We start from the raw sequence: 19845 nt of genomic DNA on the forward strand, positions 1-19845 counted from the left end.
TCATACATGATGTCATAATATTCTCTCGCAGGTCCGCGCTTCCGACGTTGTTTATAGCAGAACATACATGCATGCCTTCTTTTTTTTTGTTGAAGTGACAAAAAAATCAAGCCATGTTAAAATCAATGATTTACCCTAAAATTTCGAAAAGGTATCTCTCGATACTCTTAACTTAATATTCAAGTTATTTGGTTGGTAATTTGGAATAATATCTTCTACAAAACCAGATATCTTCTCACGATCCTCTCTGATCCAAAACAGTAAATTAAAAGACTTATAAACTTAAACTATCAAATATATATGGATATTTCTAGACCGACCAAAGAGCAGTGATTCCTAAGTTGAAAGAGGACTGGGAGCACTGAGCTGCGGACAGGGCACTGGCGTGCAGGATTCATATAATCAATTCAGTACTGTTAAAGAACCCTTTGAGTTAGTGATATATTCTCTTTCTATACATCTATGTATTCTTTTAAATGTCCTTGTGCACAGATATAAAAACACAATATGAATATATATATATATATTAATTTGAATGCGAGAATAACAAAATACAGGGTCTTATACAACTGCGCACGCAGAAGTAAAAACAGCGATTATTCTGTGATTTCATTTAGCACTACGTTCAAAATTGTCGTCATCTACATTCAAAATAATGCACGCAATGATGGCAGCCATATTTATAAAACCTTCTGTATACTATTTACTTTAGTCAGTAGATGAGCCTTCTGTGTAAATCGAGTAGAACAGAATGTTCGCTACCATTCTAAGAAGAGCTAAATCGAGCCCGTCTCTTAACAAATTTCTGAATGTGTTGCACGAAATTAGCGTGCGTCTTGGCGGGAAATTGCACAGTGTAGCTATATAAAACCCCACAGACGACGTTTCATTTATCTAGTCCTAGATACCACCGGAGGCAAACTCAAGGTAAGAATTCTCAATTATTCTTTGTTCTAACTTTAATTAAAGCATTTCGTTTTATGTGCATACAAGATTGGCTGATGTAAAGATGTATGTCAGTCTTTGTTTAACTACACGTGTAAGCTAAAATCTGTATATGCAGCACAGACAGCACAGATGTATACCAATGTCCGACTTCAAATTCAAAACAATTTCTAAAAGGAATTTCATTCATTTCGAATTTTATTGTATAGGCCTGACTGGGAATATTTTGCATTCTGCTTTTGATTATTCACATTGTGCCATATACTGATATATATACATATATATGTGCATACTGCTGTGACCTCTAGACCGGATGTTCTTTAGTGAAGCTTACGCAAGACTTTTTTCTGTAATGTTGACGAAAGCATAAAAGATATGGAGTATCTCAAGTCTGCAATATGAAATATTGAGACAATGCGATTGGTGCATGATTGAAGATGAATTACTGCTTGTTCAATACGCCTGGTACCCATTCATTGAACTGTGCGCGATATATATATATATATATATAGGTGAGAAATGTACTGCTCACTTTCCCATTCATGACCATGGTTCAAACAGTATACCTAAGAGTAAAGTATAATGTGCACAGTTGCATTTTCTTTCTGTTTTGGTGCCAGTGTCTGAGTACAACAGAAATGTGTATTTCCTTCAGATATATTAGCGAAAAATTTCGAATTTGTGCTGAAAATTGCCATGAGATACCTGGTAGCTTTTACGATAATATTCTAAATTTTTCAGAAAAGTTGTACATTTTTCTAAAACATAAAGCGATAAATTACTGCTTTCAATTTTAAGATCAAGTTTTCAAAAAAGTTCGAAATATCAAGGTAATTGCTGAAAGTACCGAGAAAGATATCGGGATACTTAAGTGAATTATGGCAATAATATTTCCAAAAAAACTTTCGAGTATTGAGATCATCTTTTTAGAAAGCTATGCTTTTATCAAGATGGGTTTCTAGCTATCGCGAAATGTATCTCGTGGCAGAAATATGCAACCATAGCGAAGATGTCAAACATAAGTGTAGTTACAACTAGCTGTAACCGATGATTTGCACATATTTCTGCACGTTATGACTCCTTGCACAGGTTAAATTCCGCGTGCTCGTACACAAAGTACAACAGAATGTAATGTTAAGGTTCATGTAAAGCGTTTGAGACCACCCCTTAGGTAAATTTTCATTTTGGAAATTATAATGGACAGAAACATACATATACAGAGTTGTTCAGAAGAAGTAGAAAATACTTTCTATAGAGGTCACCTTGTTTGGTAATATGTATTTTGTCTTACAAAACATGTACTTCATCTGTCCACATTCTATTTTGTACAAACTATCAAACTTCTTTTTCAAATACATTTTTTCTCTAAGTTTGTTTTTGTTGTATGTCTTACATACTTATCTAGGTACTCCGGGAAATGAAAAATAGTTTACTTTTATATTTGTTGAAATACTGCAGTTTTTTGTCAATTTGACAGCTCTACTTTCACTTCCATTTTGCATTTTTTTTAAGTGGACATGGTTTGTTACACTTTCAACTCCCGGAGTACTTGGACAAATGTTAGACACACAATGATTAAAAAAGTATTGTCCAATTTACTTGACCTGTCAAAATATGGACCCGGCTATCATTATATATTGTTTGAGCCTATATAAGATTAATATGAAAGCCGGGAAAATGTTTTGACAGGTCAATTAAATAGTACAATAATGACAAATACTTTTGAAAAAGAAGCTTGATATATTCTACAAAATAGAACATGAACAGTCAAAGCACATGTAATATAAGACAAAATATGTTGTTCAAAATGAAATAACCTGTCTTGAAGGTTTCTACTACTTATTATGAACATTTTGGCGTTTTCTTTATGATAGACCATGGGCTATGTGGCGTAAAAAAACTAAAACAAAATTTCACCTGAGGGATTGTTTCAAAAGACTTACATGAACCTTAATCTTGTATTTCGACTTTATACTATCACAAAAATTTCGTCTTAAAATCAGACACATTTGTCACTGTCAAGATACTAAAATACTTTCGGAAAATCGATGAAAATGTAGAAAATATGCCTCACTGCAGTGATGTAGAAAACATATTTTTGTAGTAAAATATGTACAATGAAAATATGCATTCTGGTCCATCTTTTATTAGAAACTGTTTAATAAATCGGGCATTTTTCTTTATAGATGCTGTCGTATTTTGTTTGTGCCGTTCTTGTGATGACGTCATTTGTACATGCAGATGAATTAGACGCCGACACTTTAGAGGGTAAGAGGAATTTATATCCCCCGCCGAAGAAGTTGTTTTGTGAATGAGGTGGTGGTGGGGGGGGGGGGGGGGGGTATATATTTTAAAAGATGATAAAAACTTACGTACAATGCAACCGTTTGGTCCATTTCGTTATTAACAAAATCAATGAGTAAAAGCGATCTATAAGTTTAATGAGGATCCATCAATGGATTACTTTATTTTGTTGGAATTTATTAATTTTATATCGATTCTATGCAATTACTCTGCAATTTCTGAAGATATTCTGATGAAAAATACGCATGCATCACTGCCCTATAGTAATCTATATTTGTGTTGAATTTCATAAATAGATTACCTTATGTGGGAATTAAAGGATTGTAAAATAAGTAAAGGGCAATATTTCTGATAAAGAGTGCCTGACAAAAGTGTACACCTCTGTCCTAAAGTTTTCTATATTTGTGTATAGTTCCATCAAGATCCATCTATAGGTTACTTAGAAACAGTCAAAAAGACCATTTTTACAAAACCAAGTTGAAAATACTGGGATAAGGGATGAGGAGGAGGAGGGGGGTGGTGTGTGTGTGTGTGTGTGCGTGCGTGCGTGCGTGTGTGTGTGTGTGGTGGTATGTGTGGAGGGGCGGGGGGGGGGGGGGGGGGCGGATACTACATGTATGTTAAAGTTATCTGCTAATCAATCGTTATGTGAGGTTAGGTAATTCGAATTTAATGTAGTTCTGTACGTTTGGATCGGAAAATTTTCTACAAGGCTGAATTTGATTAAACCCCGATTTTTCGAAACTTCAGAATATACCTTGAAAATTCAGCAAATAAAAAAGATAGGGTCGTGTCCCTGATTTCTTGCTAGACTGATTCGTCCCTTGCGCATTTTTTCATAATAGGAGTCTATGGGAAAATCGTAACTTTTGAAACTTGATTTTTTTTTCTACACTGTATATTTTGATGAAACATCTCAGTTGTAAATAAACATATGGACTTTAATGTGGTGAAATAAAATGTAAAAGTCCCGTGTGCTTATTTTTGAGATATTTGACCATGATTTAAGTGAACCGAATTGTTTACGCTAATTTTGAGACATTATTTTGAATCAATAACGTGTCATGTGTTTTAATATTATATTTTGACTTTAGAATTATAGTAATTGTGCCATTTTAATGAATTTACTCACAGGTTTGTCTTTAGTTCGTAAAATGTGTTTCATTTCCGTACGCCGAATCCAGGCTTTATTCTGCGTTTTCCGGATAAATGACGTTATGCCATCACTTCCTGTTTATCAAACGTGCAGAACTACCTTATATTCAGTTTTGAATTCTATGCATTTTCAATTTCCTATCAAATAAAGGGGTAAGACTCCGCTTTTACTGGGCCAAGGGGAATAATGCATTATGTGAGCAAACCTCATGCGTTGAAAACGACAAAAAGGGAATACTTTTCGAATTACGCCTATTTTTATCAAAAGGAAAGGGAGATAATACATATGTGAGCATAGGTCTTGCCTGAGATAATTTTGACGGTCGGACATACACTCAGACTAACAACGCCAATAGAAAATCCATCCGCCTTTGGCGGGATGGGTGTGGGGGAGGGATTAAAGATATGTAGTTTTGTTTCTGACAAGAGCATTTTATATACACTTTTGTAAATATTCTAGTAAATTAGTCATGATTCTTGTATATATAAAATTTTATGCAGTTTTTCAGTGGGTTAGATGAGTAGTGGGGTAGAGTATAAGGATGCACTTATACTACCTTCCTAGTAAGCTAGATTTTATAGCGACGTCAAGAGGTCCTTAAGTGTTATAAGGTCCCGGGGATCGATTCCCGATCAAGGCTTATATTATTTACATATTTATATGAATGTATACATATGTATTTATAAAAAACGCAGGTCGTCATTAAATGGGTAGAAGATACCATAGGAACGAACGAAACGTCTGCACGAGTTTAGTATGTATTTATTTCAACTGCAGATTTATAGCTGCAATAAAATTCGAGAGCTAAAAACTATAAAGCTGAACGTGTACAGATTCTGGCTCTAAAACTATTTTCCTGCGAATCTTGTCCATTTGAAAAGGAAGTACATTGATCGATAGGACTGAATTTACGATTTACATTTTCATTCAACAATTGCTGACACTATAGGCTGGTTAACATGATTGCAGCAATTCTCTACACATATTACCTTTCATTTCAGAGTTCCAGTCTACAGTTTATGGAAACATCATGGCTCATTTAGAGGCCGAGTACCAACTCCTCGAGCCTGTCGTGGCGCTACAAAATCAGAACATGGAGGATTGCAAGGTTCAAGTCAGGACTGTACAGGAGAGTTGTAAAACCTGCGCAAGAAGTCGTTGTGACTGGTATATTAAACATTTTGTTTTATAGTGCCTATATGCCCGCTCCAACAGGATTGAGAAACTGGGAGGCCGTATCGTGTTTGAAATGGCCGTTATGTACTCTACTCCTTCTACAGTTTCATCCATTTCAAATGGAACTTTGTATCAACGTGAAGTGAACACGTGTACCGTATGCTAAGATAATAATTCAAATGAGCCGTGGTACATCAATTCCAAATGAGTCGACATGAGCATATTATCACAATTTTCATAGAATTTTAATTTCTAATTATTTTTCCTTTGTCGTTTCCCTTTTCGGACTTAATAATATAACAAACACAAACACACCCCATTCACCATTCCCTGTGTACTTGGCTTCTCCAACAGTTTCAATCATTTGTATGAAACTTACTCATCAATATTAATTGAATATCATTACCTTATTGTCGAGATTTTTCCTTGATTTTGACTACATTAGAATATATTACATAAATATGTATCATACATGCTGTCTCCATAAAATTTAAATCAAACTTGGTATACATCGTGGAAAGCAGACATGCTTATTTGGTCGGCAATTTCATCTCGGATGATATTCTTAGGCTCTAGCCTCGTTTTAGAATTTATCATCGTAAAGCTTCTTCGAACATGTTCTGGGGACATGTGTCATACAATGTCTGCATCCTTCTTGTTCAATTTCTAAATAGTGATTTTCAATGAAAACCGTGTAAGGCTAGATGATTTTGGTATTCTTCAGAATTTAAGCAACCAGTTACAATTATTTGTGACAGAGTTACCTGCCCCATACTTTAATTTGACATCTTGATAGTGATGTAGAATTATTTAAAGCGCAGACACCACCCAGCTTGCTGCGTGGAAGATCGGTGGTTCTACCTAGGGTAGGTCCGTGCCTTACATATTGCTCATATGGCCACCTAAGAAAATCTAAAATCTATATTGACTGATTTTGCCAGCGTGACAACACAAACAAATGTTATGCTTTACATACTCGTGCATTGAATAAGTCTTTTCATTTTTCTTTCTTTTAACTTTTGCAGGGATTCCGGAGATTTAATTATGGTAAGCTTTTAGAATACTGTATATATTTTTGTAGTAAATTTGGTAAATTCGTACGTATAACATAATATACACGTTTGTCTGCTTGTCTTTCAAATGTTTGACTACAATTGAAAGATCCGTATATTCCATGCTCACATTATTTGGAAATGTGTGAAGTTTCAATATTTTGTATCGTATCTTCAAAAAGTTACTTTATTGTTTTGTTAATTTACTCACGAGTTGGCATTAATTCATAAAGCTGTTTTCGTTTTCGTAAGAAAAGAAAGGTAACTAAAAAGACAGGTTTGCTTCGAGTTCTACTATAAACACATTATACAATGTATGTAAAAAATCTCATTTAAGCGAAACGGGTCAAATTCTGAATGTTTTAACGTAAATTTTGCAATGTTTATATGTAGTCTCCCTCCATTAAGACGCTCATTTTACATATGAGCAAGAAAGGGACGAAGTTTTGTTCATGACCTTACCCTCACCTCGTCTCTTTTCTAGTATGAAAACCCCAAATATGTCAAACAAATAGGTATTAATTCAGCATATTACATCAGGTTTTATTTCTCTGCTACTTTGTTACTCAGATATGTATTAAATTTTCTGACAGGAATGTACTTACAACACATCTCGCTGTTTCGAGTTCCAACGGATCGCACGGCTTACTTTAAAGATAACAGAAATCGACTTAAAAATATTTTGTGCACGTCGAGATAGACGGAGTTTGAAAATAAGCAAATTCCAGATAACGAGGTTCAACTGAATTTATTTTCAGCAGGAGGGTATGAGTGCTATGACCGGCCGGTATAAACGTGAGGGCGAGGAAGAAGAGGGTTTCAGTTGGGAGGATCTTAGCGAGTTAATCGGCAACTCTGGTGGTGACTCACCAGGAAGTTCAGGAAAGTCGAATGGTTTTAAAAACTTTCAAAACTTTTTCAAAGGTATGTACAATTTCAATATAGCGTTTTGAGAGTTTATCATCACTTCAATTGAGGCGTTTTTCTCCTCTTAAATTTCAAGACCTGCTTGTATACACTGCTACGTCTGGACGTCTGTACATTTTAAACATCTGTTTAAAACATACATATTTTTACTAGTACATTGTGAAACTAGTATGGCTACAATGTCAAATACATATTTTTTGCTTTGTTCAGACATTCTGAAACTGACACATATTCATTACTTAGTCTCACTGAATTGTATAGTATGACGGTCTATCCGTGGGAAACACTGACCGTCAGACATTTTGAACAGAGATGTCTCGGATAAACAGGTAATAAGGTACAATTACCTGCCCTTCGTTACCCAACTAAAGGAAGTGTATCCGAGAGAAAAGAGGTCCCTCATTTCATGACGGATTTGATTGTAAATAGATATCCTGAGCTTCTGAAAGTAGCCAAATTTTATAGATCTGATGTAAGTGAAGAGACAGGGGTAAAAAATTGCTGGAAAATCATGCTTTTGCAAATGACTGTCTGCGGATTTGTACAAAAAGTAGGCTGGACCGCTTAACTTATACACTACTCATTCTGACAGATGTGAGGGGAAAAGTAGCAGGTCAACAGGTCACTTTAAAGTCATTTTTGTGTTCTCTCGGATAGATTTCTAAAGAGAAGGTATTTGCATTTGTCTTCAGAACAATGTGTCAAAGCCTTGCATTGACATATTTGTATGTAACCTTATGGGAAATTAATTGTACTTTTGGGCCTTATTATGAATCAAATTGGATTTTTTAAAGTTACCATCAAACCCGTTGAATATAAATTGGTCATACAACATAAACTTCTTTTTTAGGCAATTTTGATCAGGGTAAAATTGTTCATATAAAGGCAATAGTCTTTTGACTTGTATGAACCATTTTTTACACCACTGTACATTTTTATCTACAATGTACTTTTTATGTAAAACCCCAATATTTCAAAGCTTCAAAATATATTAAGAAAATTGAAAAATATGGACATGGCCGCATGCTTGATTTTTTGCTAGTTTTAGTGACCTAACTAATGTATAGATATATCTATAGAAAAAACTGTGCCCCTCATGAGTGGTGGGGGGGGGGGGGGGGGGGGGGGGGCATATAGTATTGGTCTTATTCGTGCGTCCGTCCGTCCGCCAGTCCGAAGTTCGTGACGCGCCTAGCTCAAAGTATTTGATATAAGTTGAATAAACATTGCATTAGCCTTTACCATGATATGAACTTGTGCACCTCCTAATTTTCGTCTGGCTCCGCCCCTATTTTTAGAGTTATGGCCCCTGAAATAGTAAAAAATGCACATTTCACCTTGTGACACGCCTAGCTCAAAAAGTATGCGGTATAGATTCATGAAACCTGGCATGAGTCTTAATCATGATATGAACTTGTCCACCTTCTATTTTTCATTTTGGTCTGCCCCCTATTGTCACAGTTGTAGCCCCTGAAAAAGTCAAATGCAGATTTTCATCTTGTGATGCACCTACTTCCAAAGGTATTTGATATAGATTGATGAAACCTTGCATGAGTCTTTATCATGATATGAACTTGCGCACCTCCTAATTTTCGTCTTGCCCCGCCCCCTAGTTTTAGAGTTATGGCCCTTGAAATAGTCAAAAATGCACATTTTCACTTTGTGATACGCCTAGCACAAAAAGTATTTGGTATAGATTCATGAAACCTTGCATGAGTCTTAATCATGATATGAGCTTGCGTACATCCTATTTTTCATTCTGGTCTGCCCCATATTTTCAGAGTTATGACCCCAGAAATAGTCAAAAAGCACATTTTCACCTTGTGACGCTCCTAGCTCAAAAAGTATTTCTGATAAATTGATTAAACCTTGTACGAGTTTTTATCATGATATGAACTTGCGCATCTCCTATTTTTTGTCTGGTTCCGCTTCCTAATTTTCGAGTTATAAAACGGCCACTGAAATAGTCAAAAATGCAAATTTTTACCTTGTGACGCGCCTAGCTCAAAAAGTATTTCATCTAAATTGATTAAAATTTGTATGATTCTTTATCATGATGAATATACACGTCCTATTTTTATCTGACTCCGCCTCCTATTTTCAGAGTTATGGTCCCTGAAATAGTAAAAATATGCACATTTTTACTTTGTTACGCACCTAGCTCAAAAAGTATTTTATATAAATAAAACTTGCGATAAGTATTTATCATTATATAAACTTGCACACCTCCTATTTTTCGTCTGGCTCCGCCCCCTATATTTAGAACTATGTCCTTTGAAATAGTAAAAAAAGCACATTTTCACCAAATTATGTGCCTAGCACAAACAATATTTAATGTAAATTCATGAAACCTTGCTTGAGTCTTTGTAATTATGTGACCTTGCACACTTGGCATTCTTGTTGAGAATCTTTGCACTTATTACAGAGTTATGGCCCTTGAAATAGCCAAAATGGTAGATTTTCTGATTGTGATGCTCATAGCTCAAAAGAATATGGCCAAGAATAATGAATCCTTTTCATTAAATGTTCGCTTAGGCTAAACCCCATTAACACTGCATTTATATTATTGCCCCTTATTTTTGACAAATATACCAGTGGGGGCACACCCTGTGTCATACAGACACATTCTGGTCTAAATAGAAATTTTCCTACTATATAGAGTTCAATGAAACTTCTAACAGGAACAGAATACACAATTGTCATTAATATGACGAAATAAAATGTACATGTTTGTGTGCTTGTCCTTGAAATGACTGTAATTTAAAGATCCGCATATTTCATGCTGAATTTTAGGGATTATCTAAAATTATGATTTTATCTTTAAAAAAATAGTAATGTTGTTGTTTTGATAATTTACTCACGAACTGACATTAGTTCATAAAGTTGTTTTTGTTTCCGTAAGAAAAGGTAACACTTTAAAGATAGGTTTGCTACGAGTTCTACAATAAATGTATTATACAATGTACGTAAGAAATCTCGTTTGCTCTGGACAGGTTCTTGCATTATGTAATAAAGTATGTTTTACCATAATGCAGATATTGGCAAGACATTCTCAAACGGGTTTAACAGCATTAAAAACACATTTGGTAATCTGGGCTCGAAAATAGGCAGTGGACTCGGCAGTTTTGGCAAAACCATTGGCTCTGGATTTAAGACATTCGGCAAGACTGGGTTACAAAACGCCGGCAAAGTACTAGGTGGTAAGTACTAAATCATTCCGAAGAAACGAAATATATAACACCGAAGAAAAAGCGGAAGTAACCTGATATGCAGCGGAATTTGGATACCAGTCTGCTACCGGAAACATTAATTTGGTTGTTTCTGAGGACTACTCGAAATCGATTAATGTAAATGCAGTATTTTGATACTGGTATTCAAACTACAATTTAGTGGATAGTTTGAGTTCAGCTTTAATAATAGAAGCCACTATTGTGAAGAGCAAAAAAGGGGAGGAAATCGTGTTTACCAAGTTACTCGCACTTAATTTCTTATCTAGGCATAAACTTGAAAAAGAATAACCAGATTCAGGGGCTGAGGCCTACAAATGTGCTGTTATTATTGCAAGCATCTGTGTTTCTCTATTGCCACCATTAACTTATAAGAATTGATTTCAGTAAGAAGCAGACGATCCTTGGTGTAGGTTTAGGTAGCTCAAAGCTCAAGGTCACTTAGTTGAAATACTGCAATGGCACTGATGGCAAGATTCTCAGCTTCACTATCAATTATTTGTACTGCCCCTGTAAACATCACTTAATATAATGGTTGCTCTTTGTAAGGAGCAGACGTTTACCTTAGGACCAGGTAGGTCAAAGGTCACTGCGGCCAGATTGTATATCAGTTTTTGTAAACATTTTGTGGCATGCTTCTCAAATTTGACGTAACACTCGTAACATTACTTAGTACTGGTATCCGTTATACTCTATCTATAATCACTCCCTACGCTTCTGCACATACGCACTGTTCGCTGTTAAGTCGGTGAATTTTCAGTTAAATCCCTTTGAATACTAAATGGTACTGCCCAAGTTAAATGATAGACCGGTCCATTTTAGAAATTTAGTGCGGTAAAATTGAACTCGTTTTTCTTTCTCAACTTACAAATATTTGCTTAAACTTTTTCTTACTGTAAGGTTGAAGGGGTTCAAATAGTCGAGTTAGATTTTATCGTTAATCATTCTGAATTTTAGCTTTATGAAAACGCTCATGTTTTCAATTGTATAATTTGTCACAGATTTTCGCGATATCACAAACTGATTTTGTTCATGTATACTCATGGTCACTGAAAAGTTACCACCCTAATGGCCCTTATATTTTAAAAATCGCATTGGACTGTGCTAAATACATAACACGACTGCATTTTTGACACAGCTGAGACGTCACTGGTGTAAAGATTTGTCAAATTCGATTAACTCTTTTCGAGGCACGTGCTGCACGTGAAAAATGACTTTTTCCAGCAATGTCGACATGTACGAATTTTCTATCGCAAATCATTTATCGCACTTGAAAGTTAGTCAACAGACTAAAAGGAATACGTTAAAAAACCCAGAATATCGTTGCTAAGAATGCCACGTTGAAGGCACGATCAAGGCCATCGGGCCATTGGCATGGTTGACGCCGAACTTTCATGTCACGAAATTGCACGCCGTATATGCTGTTCTCACCTGACAGTCGTGAAATGGGTTAGGAGACATGATCAAACAGGCTCTATGAGTAAAAGAGCGCGGTAGGCCATGAAAAAGTGACGTCGATATTGTATAAAATAGTAAAGAGGTTTATGTTAGGTGGTAACTTTTCAGTGACGCTGAGTATAAATTCAGACAACATACTTCTTATTGTACCCCCCAACAACAAAGTTGTAAGGGGGGGGGGTATACTGGTTTCAGGTTGTCTGTCTGTCTGTCTGTCCGTCTGTCTGTCTGTCCGTCTGTCCGTAGACGCAATCTTGTGCGCACCATCTCTCCTTATCCCCTTGACAGAATTTAATGAAACTTCGCACAAGTGATCAGTACCAGCAGTAGTTGTGCATGGGCATGTTAGGTTCTTTTAGAAAAAAAATTTGCAGAGTTATGGGACTTTGTTTTTTTGTTACTATACTATATACATAGACACAATCTTGTGCGCACCATCTCTCCTCATCCCCTTGACACAATTTAATGAAACTTCACACAAGTGATCAGTAACAACAGTAGTTGTGCATGGGGCATGTTAGGTTCTTTTAGAAAAAAATTTTGCAGAGTTATGGGACTTTGTTTTTTTTTTGTTACTATACTATATACATAGACACAATCTTGTGCGCACCATCTCTCCTCATCCCCTTGACACAATTTAATGAAACTTCACACAAGTGATCAGTAACAACAGTAGTTGTGCATGGGGCATGTTAGGTTCTTTCAGCGACAAAAATTGCAGAGTTATGGGACTTTGTTTCTTGTTAACATACTATGTACATATTACAGTCTGCATATGCAATCTTGTGCGTGCCTAATCTACCAAACCCTTACACACAATTTAATGAAACTTCACACAAGTGTTCAGTACCAACCCTAGTTGTGCGTGGTGCATGTTACATTCTTTTAGATAAATATTCTGCACAGTTATGGGACTTTGTTTTTTGTTACTATACTGTATACATACAGTCTATATACATACAGTCCACATAATTATGCAATCTTGTATGCGTCAAATTGCAAAGTACTGTGGCAGTGCATGCGGGGGTACATTCATCACCTTTAGTGATAGCTCTAGTTTAATTAGAACGTAACTAACATTTTCTGGAGGTATGTGTTTGTAATACAGTATCTTATCTTCTGGCATTTAATAACTTTCAGGTCTGTTTAAGTTGCGAGGACGTCGTGATGTTGAGTCTCGTGCTATGACGTCACTCCGGCAACAAATAAGACAACGTTATATGGCCAAAAGAGTCCAAGAACTTAATCCAGCAACCAGAGAGTGTTTAGAGCAATGTAATGAATGCACGCCTTTCCTTGGAGATCGAACTGTTTTGATAGGTGCAGGTAAGAACTTGAACATTGTTTCTTTTCTACACATTTAAGCAGACGTTTAATAAGTCCTATCAACGTAAAATATTTTTACTCCCAAATGATTATTTATTTAATACAAACCTATGGACTGACCTATTGTTACACCATTGTCCATATTCAGTCGTTTTAAATAAACCAGTTTCTTGACATAATTTTTTCAAACAAATTTGAAACAAAACCAGCTCTAAAGCGCACTTTCGCGCCCTCCCACCTCCTCTTCCAAAATATAAGTAAATGTAAATTGATTTATATCGGATAGAGTTGCCAATATAAGTAATCGCTGAACTGAGTTTGGTAGCGCTTCATAATGATCATACTACTTGTGAGCGGCTGTTGATGTTAGAATTCATTTATCAAAGAGCTGGTATAAACAGTTCGCATTGTCACGGGCGGTAAGCGCGCAATCCAATTCCAACTGGGAATACGCTTAAAATGGGTTGCGCGACTTCCGGTGCTGGGGTTGCGCATCAATATATACAAAATCGAGGTAGGTGGGATTTTGTTTTTGTAAATGACACATTTACGAGTGTTTTCGAAAAAAAGCAAAATGCTATTCGACACAGAATTGAATAAAGATCATTATGTTTGAAATACCAAATTATTAATTTAAGAATCAGCCCTGATATCACGAAAACTCTGCTGGCTCGATCTGTCAAAAAAGTATGGAATCATGAAAAATGCAAATTTTCTAACTCTTGTGCCTTCTTTCTGGAAATGTGACACTTCTAATGATCAAACACGTGTAAAACAGTCATGAATATTGCATACACTTGAATGAAATGCTGCTTTTGGGGGAAAGATTGGCAAGAAAACAATCGGGAATAGGGTTGCGCCCCGGGAATGGAGTTGCGCGTATACAATATATACATTATGATGTATACGAGCAACTCCATTCCCAGTGCGCAACCCCATTCCCGAAAATTTTTTGTCAATTATGTCCCCGTAAGCAGGATTCGAAGCAAATGATTTTGATATTCGTTACTTCATAACAGTTGAGTTATCATAAAAAGCATCAGATGTCCTCAGACTAGGCATATGAGGTCAGAAACTGCCATTTTTGTTGATTTCATACTTTTTTCACGCTTCGTGTCGGCAGAGTTTTTGTGATAATAGAGCCAAATCATAAATTACAAACCAGATATTTTACATATATGATGTTTAATCATATTTGTGCCGAATAGCATTTTCCTTTTTTCGAGAAAATTTATTCTTGTCTTATACTAAACAAAGTCAGAACTTCACATACCTCAATTTCAACTTTTTGTACGCGCAACACCAGCACCGGACGTCGCGCAACCCATTTTAAGCGTATTCCCAGCGGGAATTGGATTGCGCGTTTACCACCCGTGATTGTTAGATTTTATATCGATAAACATTCCAAAGTCTGCAGAAAATTTAGGGGCGTAACTAATGCATATTTCTCCAAACATGACTAATAATCATCCCAGTGAATGCTTCTTTACGATGACAATTGTATTCATTATTGAGCACTATTTTTTTTAAGCACAAGTTAAATTCATAATCTCAATTGTAATGTGTTAAACGCGGATGACGTCATAAATGACTACACACAAGCGAAATGAAATATACGCTTTATATGGAAAATATATATATTTTATAGATCATTTCTTTACTTTCTAATTCAAATAGTTTTACCTAAATGGAACGCAGCATAGTGAAGGCAAAACGTAATGCATAAGAATGTATATAATATGAGCCGTGCCATGGGAAAACCAACATAGTGGGTGTGCGACCAGCATGGATCCAGACCAGCCTGCGCATCCGCGCAGTCTGGTCAGGCTCCATGCTGTTCGCTTTTAAAGCCTATTGGAATTGGAGAAACTGTTAGCGAACAGCATGGATCCTGACCAGACTGCGCGGATGCGCAGGCTGGTCTGGATCCATGCTGGTCGCACACCCACTATGTTGGTTTTCCCATGGCGCGGCTCATATATAACCGACTTAAAATTGAAACGCCCCTTTTTGTCAATCAGCAACATCTCTCAAGTAATCTAAACAGTATCTTATCAAAAAGCTGTTTGTTTTATTTTGCAAAGGTGACTTTGAGAAAATAACGTTTAAGATTTGAATTTCCCTAGGAGATGCGGCCAACATTGTACACAGAATCATACGTAATTATAAATACATTGTAGGCGACTCACCGAGTAGTTTGTAGCTAATTCAATGCAAACTCTGGTTTATTGTTAGACTAGTAGAAGTGAATTAATCTACGGTTCTATTTGCATTTAATGAACAATAGGAATATTTGGATATGTATAAATTGCAACAATTAGTGCTCTTTCCGGTCAATGCTGTATTAAAATCATAGAGTTAATACTAAGAGTAAAAGGTGCAGAAACTTGGAACTATGAAAGTACAGCTTGTGTTATACAAAAGTAAAATAAAAACACAGAAAATCACTATTTGATATTTATATTTATGACACATTATTTCTTGTATGCAGTCTCTGCTTTGGCAGGTGCTCCGCCTCCCTGAATGTGGGAAATCCATAGTAGGCGGAACAATGAATATTTATTATTTTTGTACCACTTCATGATTAAGTGGAACATCTTTTCCCTTATGGAATGAAAATAAGTTGGTCACTTTTATGAAAATCCTTCACCACATGCTGAATAAAAATGTTTGAACTAATATTACGCTTACCGTCGGTCACATAAGTTAACGGAATGGATATGCAATGTTTATATTTGTTCTGACAAATTTGCATGAGTTCTGCAGCGAAAACGCGACTTGAAGAGTGCTACGTTATTCGGCTGCAAACCTAAACCTACACTAATGAATATGTAAAAATTACAAAGAGCTGAACTTGGGTCATTAGGAAAAGTTCTAGCAAATTTGATGAACTTCACATGAAACGGACATCACAAATGACGTCAAGCACCCGATATGAAACTTGGACACCTTGAGTTTTGAAGCATTAAAAATGTTATAATTCATGATTCTTTCAGTGTGTGGTGATCAGGTCTTACTCAACCAAGCAGCAATGACGAAGGTGATGAACAACATGGAAGCGCTCTTGAATGCCAACGGAAACCCCCTACACGGAACAACCCCTATCATCACTAAGGTTAGTTAATGGTTTCAGTCATTAAAGGATACCTCGTCGCACATTTTACAGTTGCCATTTCTGATTAATATATAGAAAAAAGCTATTACCTTAAATGCCTACTTTATAGACTGAACTATGTCTAACAATTCTTTAGACTAACTACTTAAAATTTGTTACAGTAACAGTTTTAGAGTTTGAATCATTTTGTTATACAAACGTTATGTAATTGACAAATAACATAATCCCATCAAAATTACATGCCCGCTTCTACAAAGTCAGCAAAATATGCCACATTTGGAAATACATGCAATACCAAGAGTACAAGACCTAGTTACGCATGCAGGACTTCGGTGAAATAGTTTTAAAAGGATTCTGCCTGGTGCCTTTTTTCAGTTGCCTTACAGTAATTGTTCAAAATAACAAAATGAGTCATATATCCTACCTATTAACTATGTATATCACGAAGGTGTCGATCGAAAGAATGCGGAAAATCTGTTTCGTCGTCGCTTCAGGGTTCCAGGCACGGTAAACTCCGCTACGAGGTACCTTAAATATTTCAGACTGGAAGAATTTTAGTCCCTCACAACTGTATATAGGGTTTGAAATGCATTGCGTGAAGTGTATTTATTCCCAATGACAATGTGATTTCGGCCGAAACGCGAGGACGAGTCTATTTTATTATAACTGATAAAATAACAATTCATACTGCGTGCACATAACTTGACAAGTAAATATTAATATTTGTTTCATTTAAACTATCGTACTATCAAGTTAGTATACAGCAGTATAGCTCATTCAGGTAAAATCCAGATAAGAATTGGGTATAAGCAAATCGTTTTGTGAGTTCGAATCCTCATGATTTATTTAGCGGTTTGCTTTTGTTTTTCCTATTCGTTTTCATGTTCGTTTCCGTATTTTTGAAAACCAGAAATATTCAGATTTTAACATGTTAGAAAAATGTTGGAGTACCCTATGTTCCATTTTAATCTATTTAAAGTTTTGTTTGTAAACATCAAGTTATCGTTGGGGTATAGTACACGTGCGTTTATAAATACGTTGTGCTTAAAGCAATATTCTGAGAAATGTTAAACTTGTCTCGATATAAGTATTCACACACATAATTATGTAAATGGTTTATAAATGTGTACCCAGTGCTATTAAAACTTCACGATTTAGGTGTCGATACTATGTATACTACACTACACACAAAGGTACCAGGGAAAGCTTCTCTATTTTAGACAAAGCCCGGCAACCTTTACGTACGCTCTGGTTCGAAAAACGGAACGTAGAATATTTTTAACATACTGGTGCGTGAGCGTTTGGAAAACATTGATGTCCGCTCAATAACTTGAGTATTTTGTGTTTAAATTAGAACTTATGATACAAAGTATTAAACTCTTAATGAAATCTAGACCAAGATCAATACCCAGTCATTTCCGACTAGTATCTTCAGAGCTGCGTCTCTTGAATTGATCAAAATTGCCAAAAGTGACAGTCCGTTCGTTAACAAGAGATTTTTTTTCTTAACACTAACGTATCACTATAAAATATTTGGCCAAGTTACATAGCCAGCCGCTCGGATCGGTATTTAAAGTTATGGCCCTTTATATTACTCTTTTGCAAAAAATTAGTGTCCAGAGTCTTGAGTAGCAACATTGTAAACTGAGTTTGTATCTTTTGCAGATTGAATTCGACCAGTCGGATTTCAGCATGTCTGACTTTAGCGTGGGAGGCGTTTATGTCACTGCAAAAACTCCAGATTGCCTGGTGAGGTATCCCAGTAACTACAGATACAAGATGCAGTCACCACAAACCACTGCTGATGAGATAGCACAAGAACTAATGGACAAATGGAATGTTTAAACATGCGAAGTAACTGAACGGTTTACCCATGAGACGCTTCCCGATATAAGAACAGTGAATTAAAATTCGGATGTTACATTTTTGGATAACATTAAGAAAGCAGTTTTCAATCTTGGCGTCTTAAATATTCATACTTAACGGAACGTTGTTTAGTTTTTGATATTGTTAATTGTTATGTCTAGTATCAATAAATGTTTTGAGATTGTAATGTCTTTGTTATTTTAATTTGAAGTAAACTGAGAACAAATCCTTTATAGTACGAAGTACTGGTTGGTGTGTGCAGCATAAATCTGTCTCATTTATCAACGCGTGGAGTGTAAACTTAGTATAGAGTTCTTTTGTTCTTTTATTCAAGTCTTTATTCATTATACCAAAAGAGCTGCCAATACTTGACAGTACTGAGCGAATAGAGCAAAATGAAGATTCAGCCCGGTTTTAGCTCGACCATTCGAAGTAAAGTGAGCTATTATACTCGCCCTGGCGTCGGCGTCATATCTTGATTAAAATTTGCAAGTACATATAGGTATCATTGAAAGACTAACAGCTTCGAAACTTGTTTTTTTGGCGGGGTTTTCAAGAAAAATCCGGCTTGTAGATTACGTATGCCGAGGCTGATGGGTGGGCGGGACAATGGATGGAAATGATAGTCTCATATTAACCTTTTTGTCCATTTAATATCTGGACAAATATTTTACCAAGGATCTTGAACCTTCATAGGTGTGTTGGTCTTTGATGTGTACATGCCCCCTGTTGATTTCAGAGTTACTGGCTCAAAGATCAATGTCACAGTGACCTGAATATTTGAAAATAGTTTCTGCATTATATCTGAACAAGTATTTCACCTAGGACCTTGAAACCTCAAATGTATGTTGGTCTTGATAGGCACATGACATCTGTTGATTTCAGGGTAGCTGAGTCAAGGTCAAGGTCACAGGGACCAGAACATTGAAAAAAGGTTTCTGCTCGATATCTGGACAAATACTTATTAGTCCTGGTTTAAAAATTTGCATCTCCAAAACTAATGCACGTAACGAATTGAAATTTCACTTGTGTCTTAGGGGTTATAACAGTAAGTGATAGCTTTAAGTCCCATAATTCTGACATGTATTTTGTTATGAAACTAGGTGATCGCATTAAAACCCTTAACTGTGACGAGTTCTACTTCTAAAACTAAGGCAAATATAGAAATAACACTGTGGGGAATCACATGATCAAAATAATCTCTAAACCAAAATAAATTTGTAAATAATATGGGATTAAATTAATGCAACCTTTGCTGTAAATCTAAAATATAGCCTATCATATAGCAACATA

At 35.9% G+C, this 19845-nt stretch overlaps 1 protein-coding gene across 2 annotated transcripts; it reads left to right on the top strand.

Moving 5' to 3' along the window:
- Positions 1 to 810: 810 nt before the first annotated feature.
- On the top strand, positions 811 to 18739 carry LOC123560354 (uncharacterized). Of its 2 annotated transcripts, none has more exons than XM_045352556.2 (9): positions 811 to 927; positions 3132 to 3213; positions 5407 to 5572; positions 6607 to 6628; positions 7395 to 7557; positions 10596 to 10760; positions 13386 to 13571; positions 16568 to 16686; positions 18352 to 18739. In XM_045352556.2, exons 2-9 carry the CDS (start codon positions 3132 to 3134, stop codon positions 18529 to 18531), a joined length of 1083 nt encoding a protein of 360 aa, XP_045208491.2. In that variant the 5' UTR covers positions 811 to 927; the 3' UTR covers positions 18532 to 18739. The 2 variants fall into 2 exon arrangements, with proteins under 2 accessions (XP_045208491.2, XP_045208490.2); XM_045352555.2 differs by having other exon boundaries at positions 814 to 927; positions 7392 to 7557.
- Positions 18740 to 19845: the final 1106 nt, after the last annotated feature.

Source organism: Mercenaria mercenaria, chromosome 18 (genome assembly GCF_021730395.1).
Source record: "Mercenaria mercenaria strain notata chromosome 18, MADL_Memer_1, whole genome shotgun sequence".
NCBI lineage: Eukaryota > Metazoa > Mollusca > Bivalvia > Venerida > Veneridae > Mercenaria > Mercenaria mercenaria.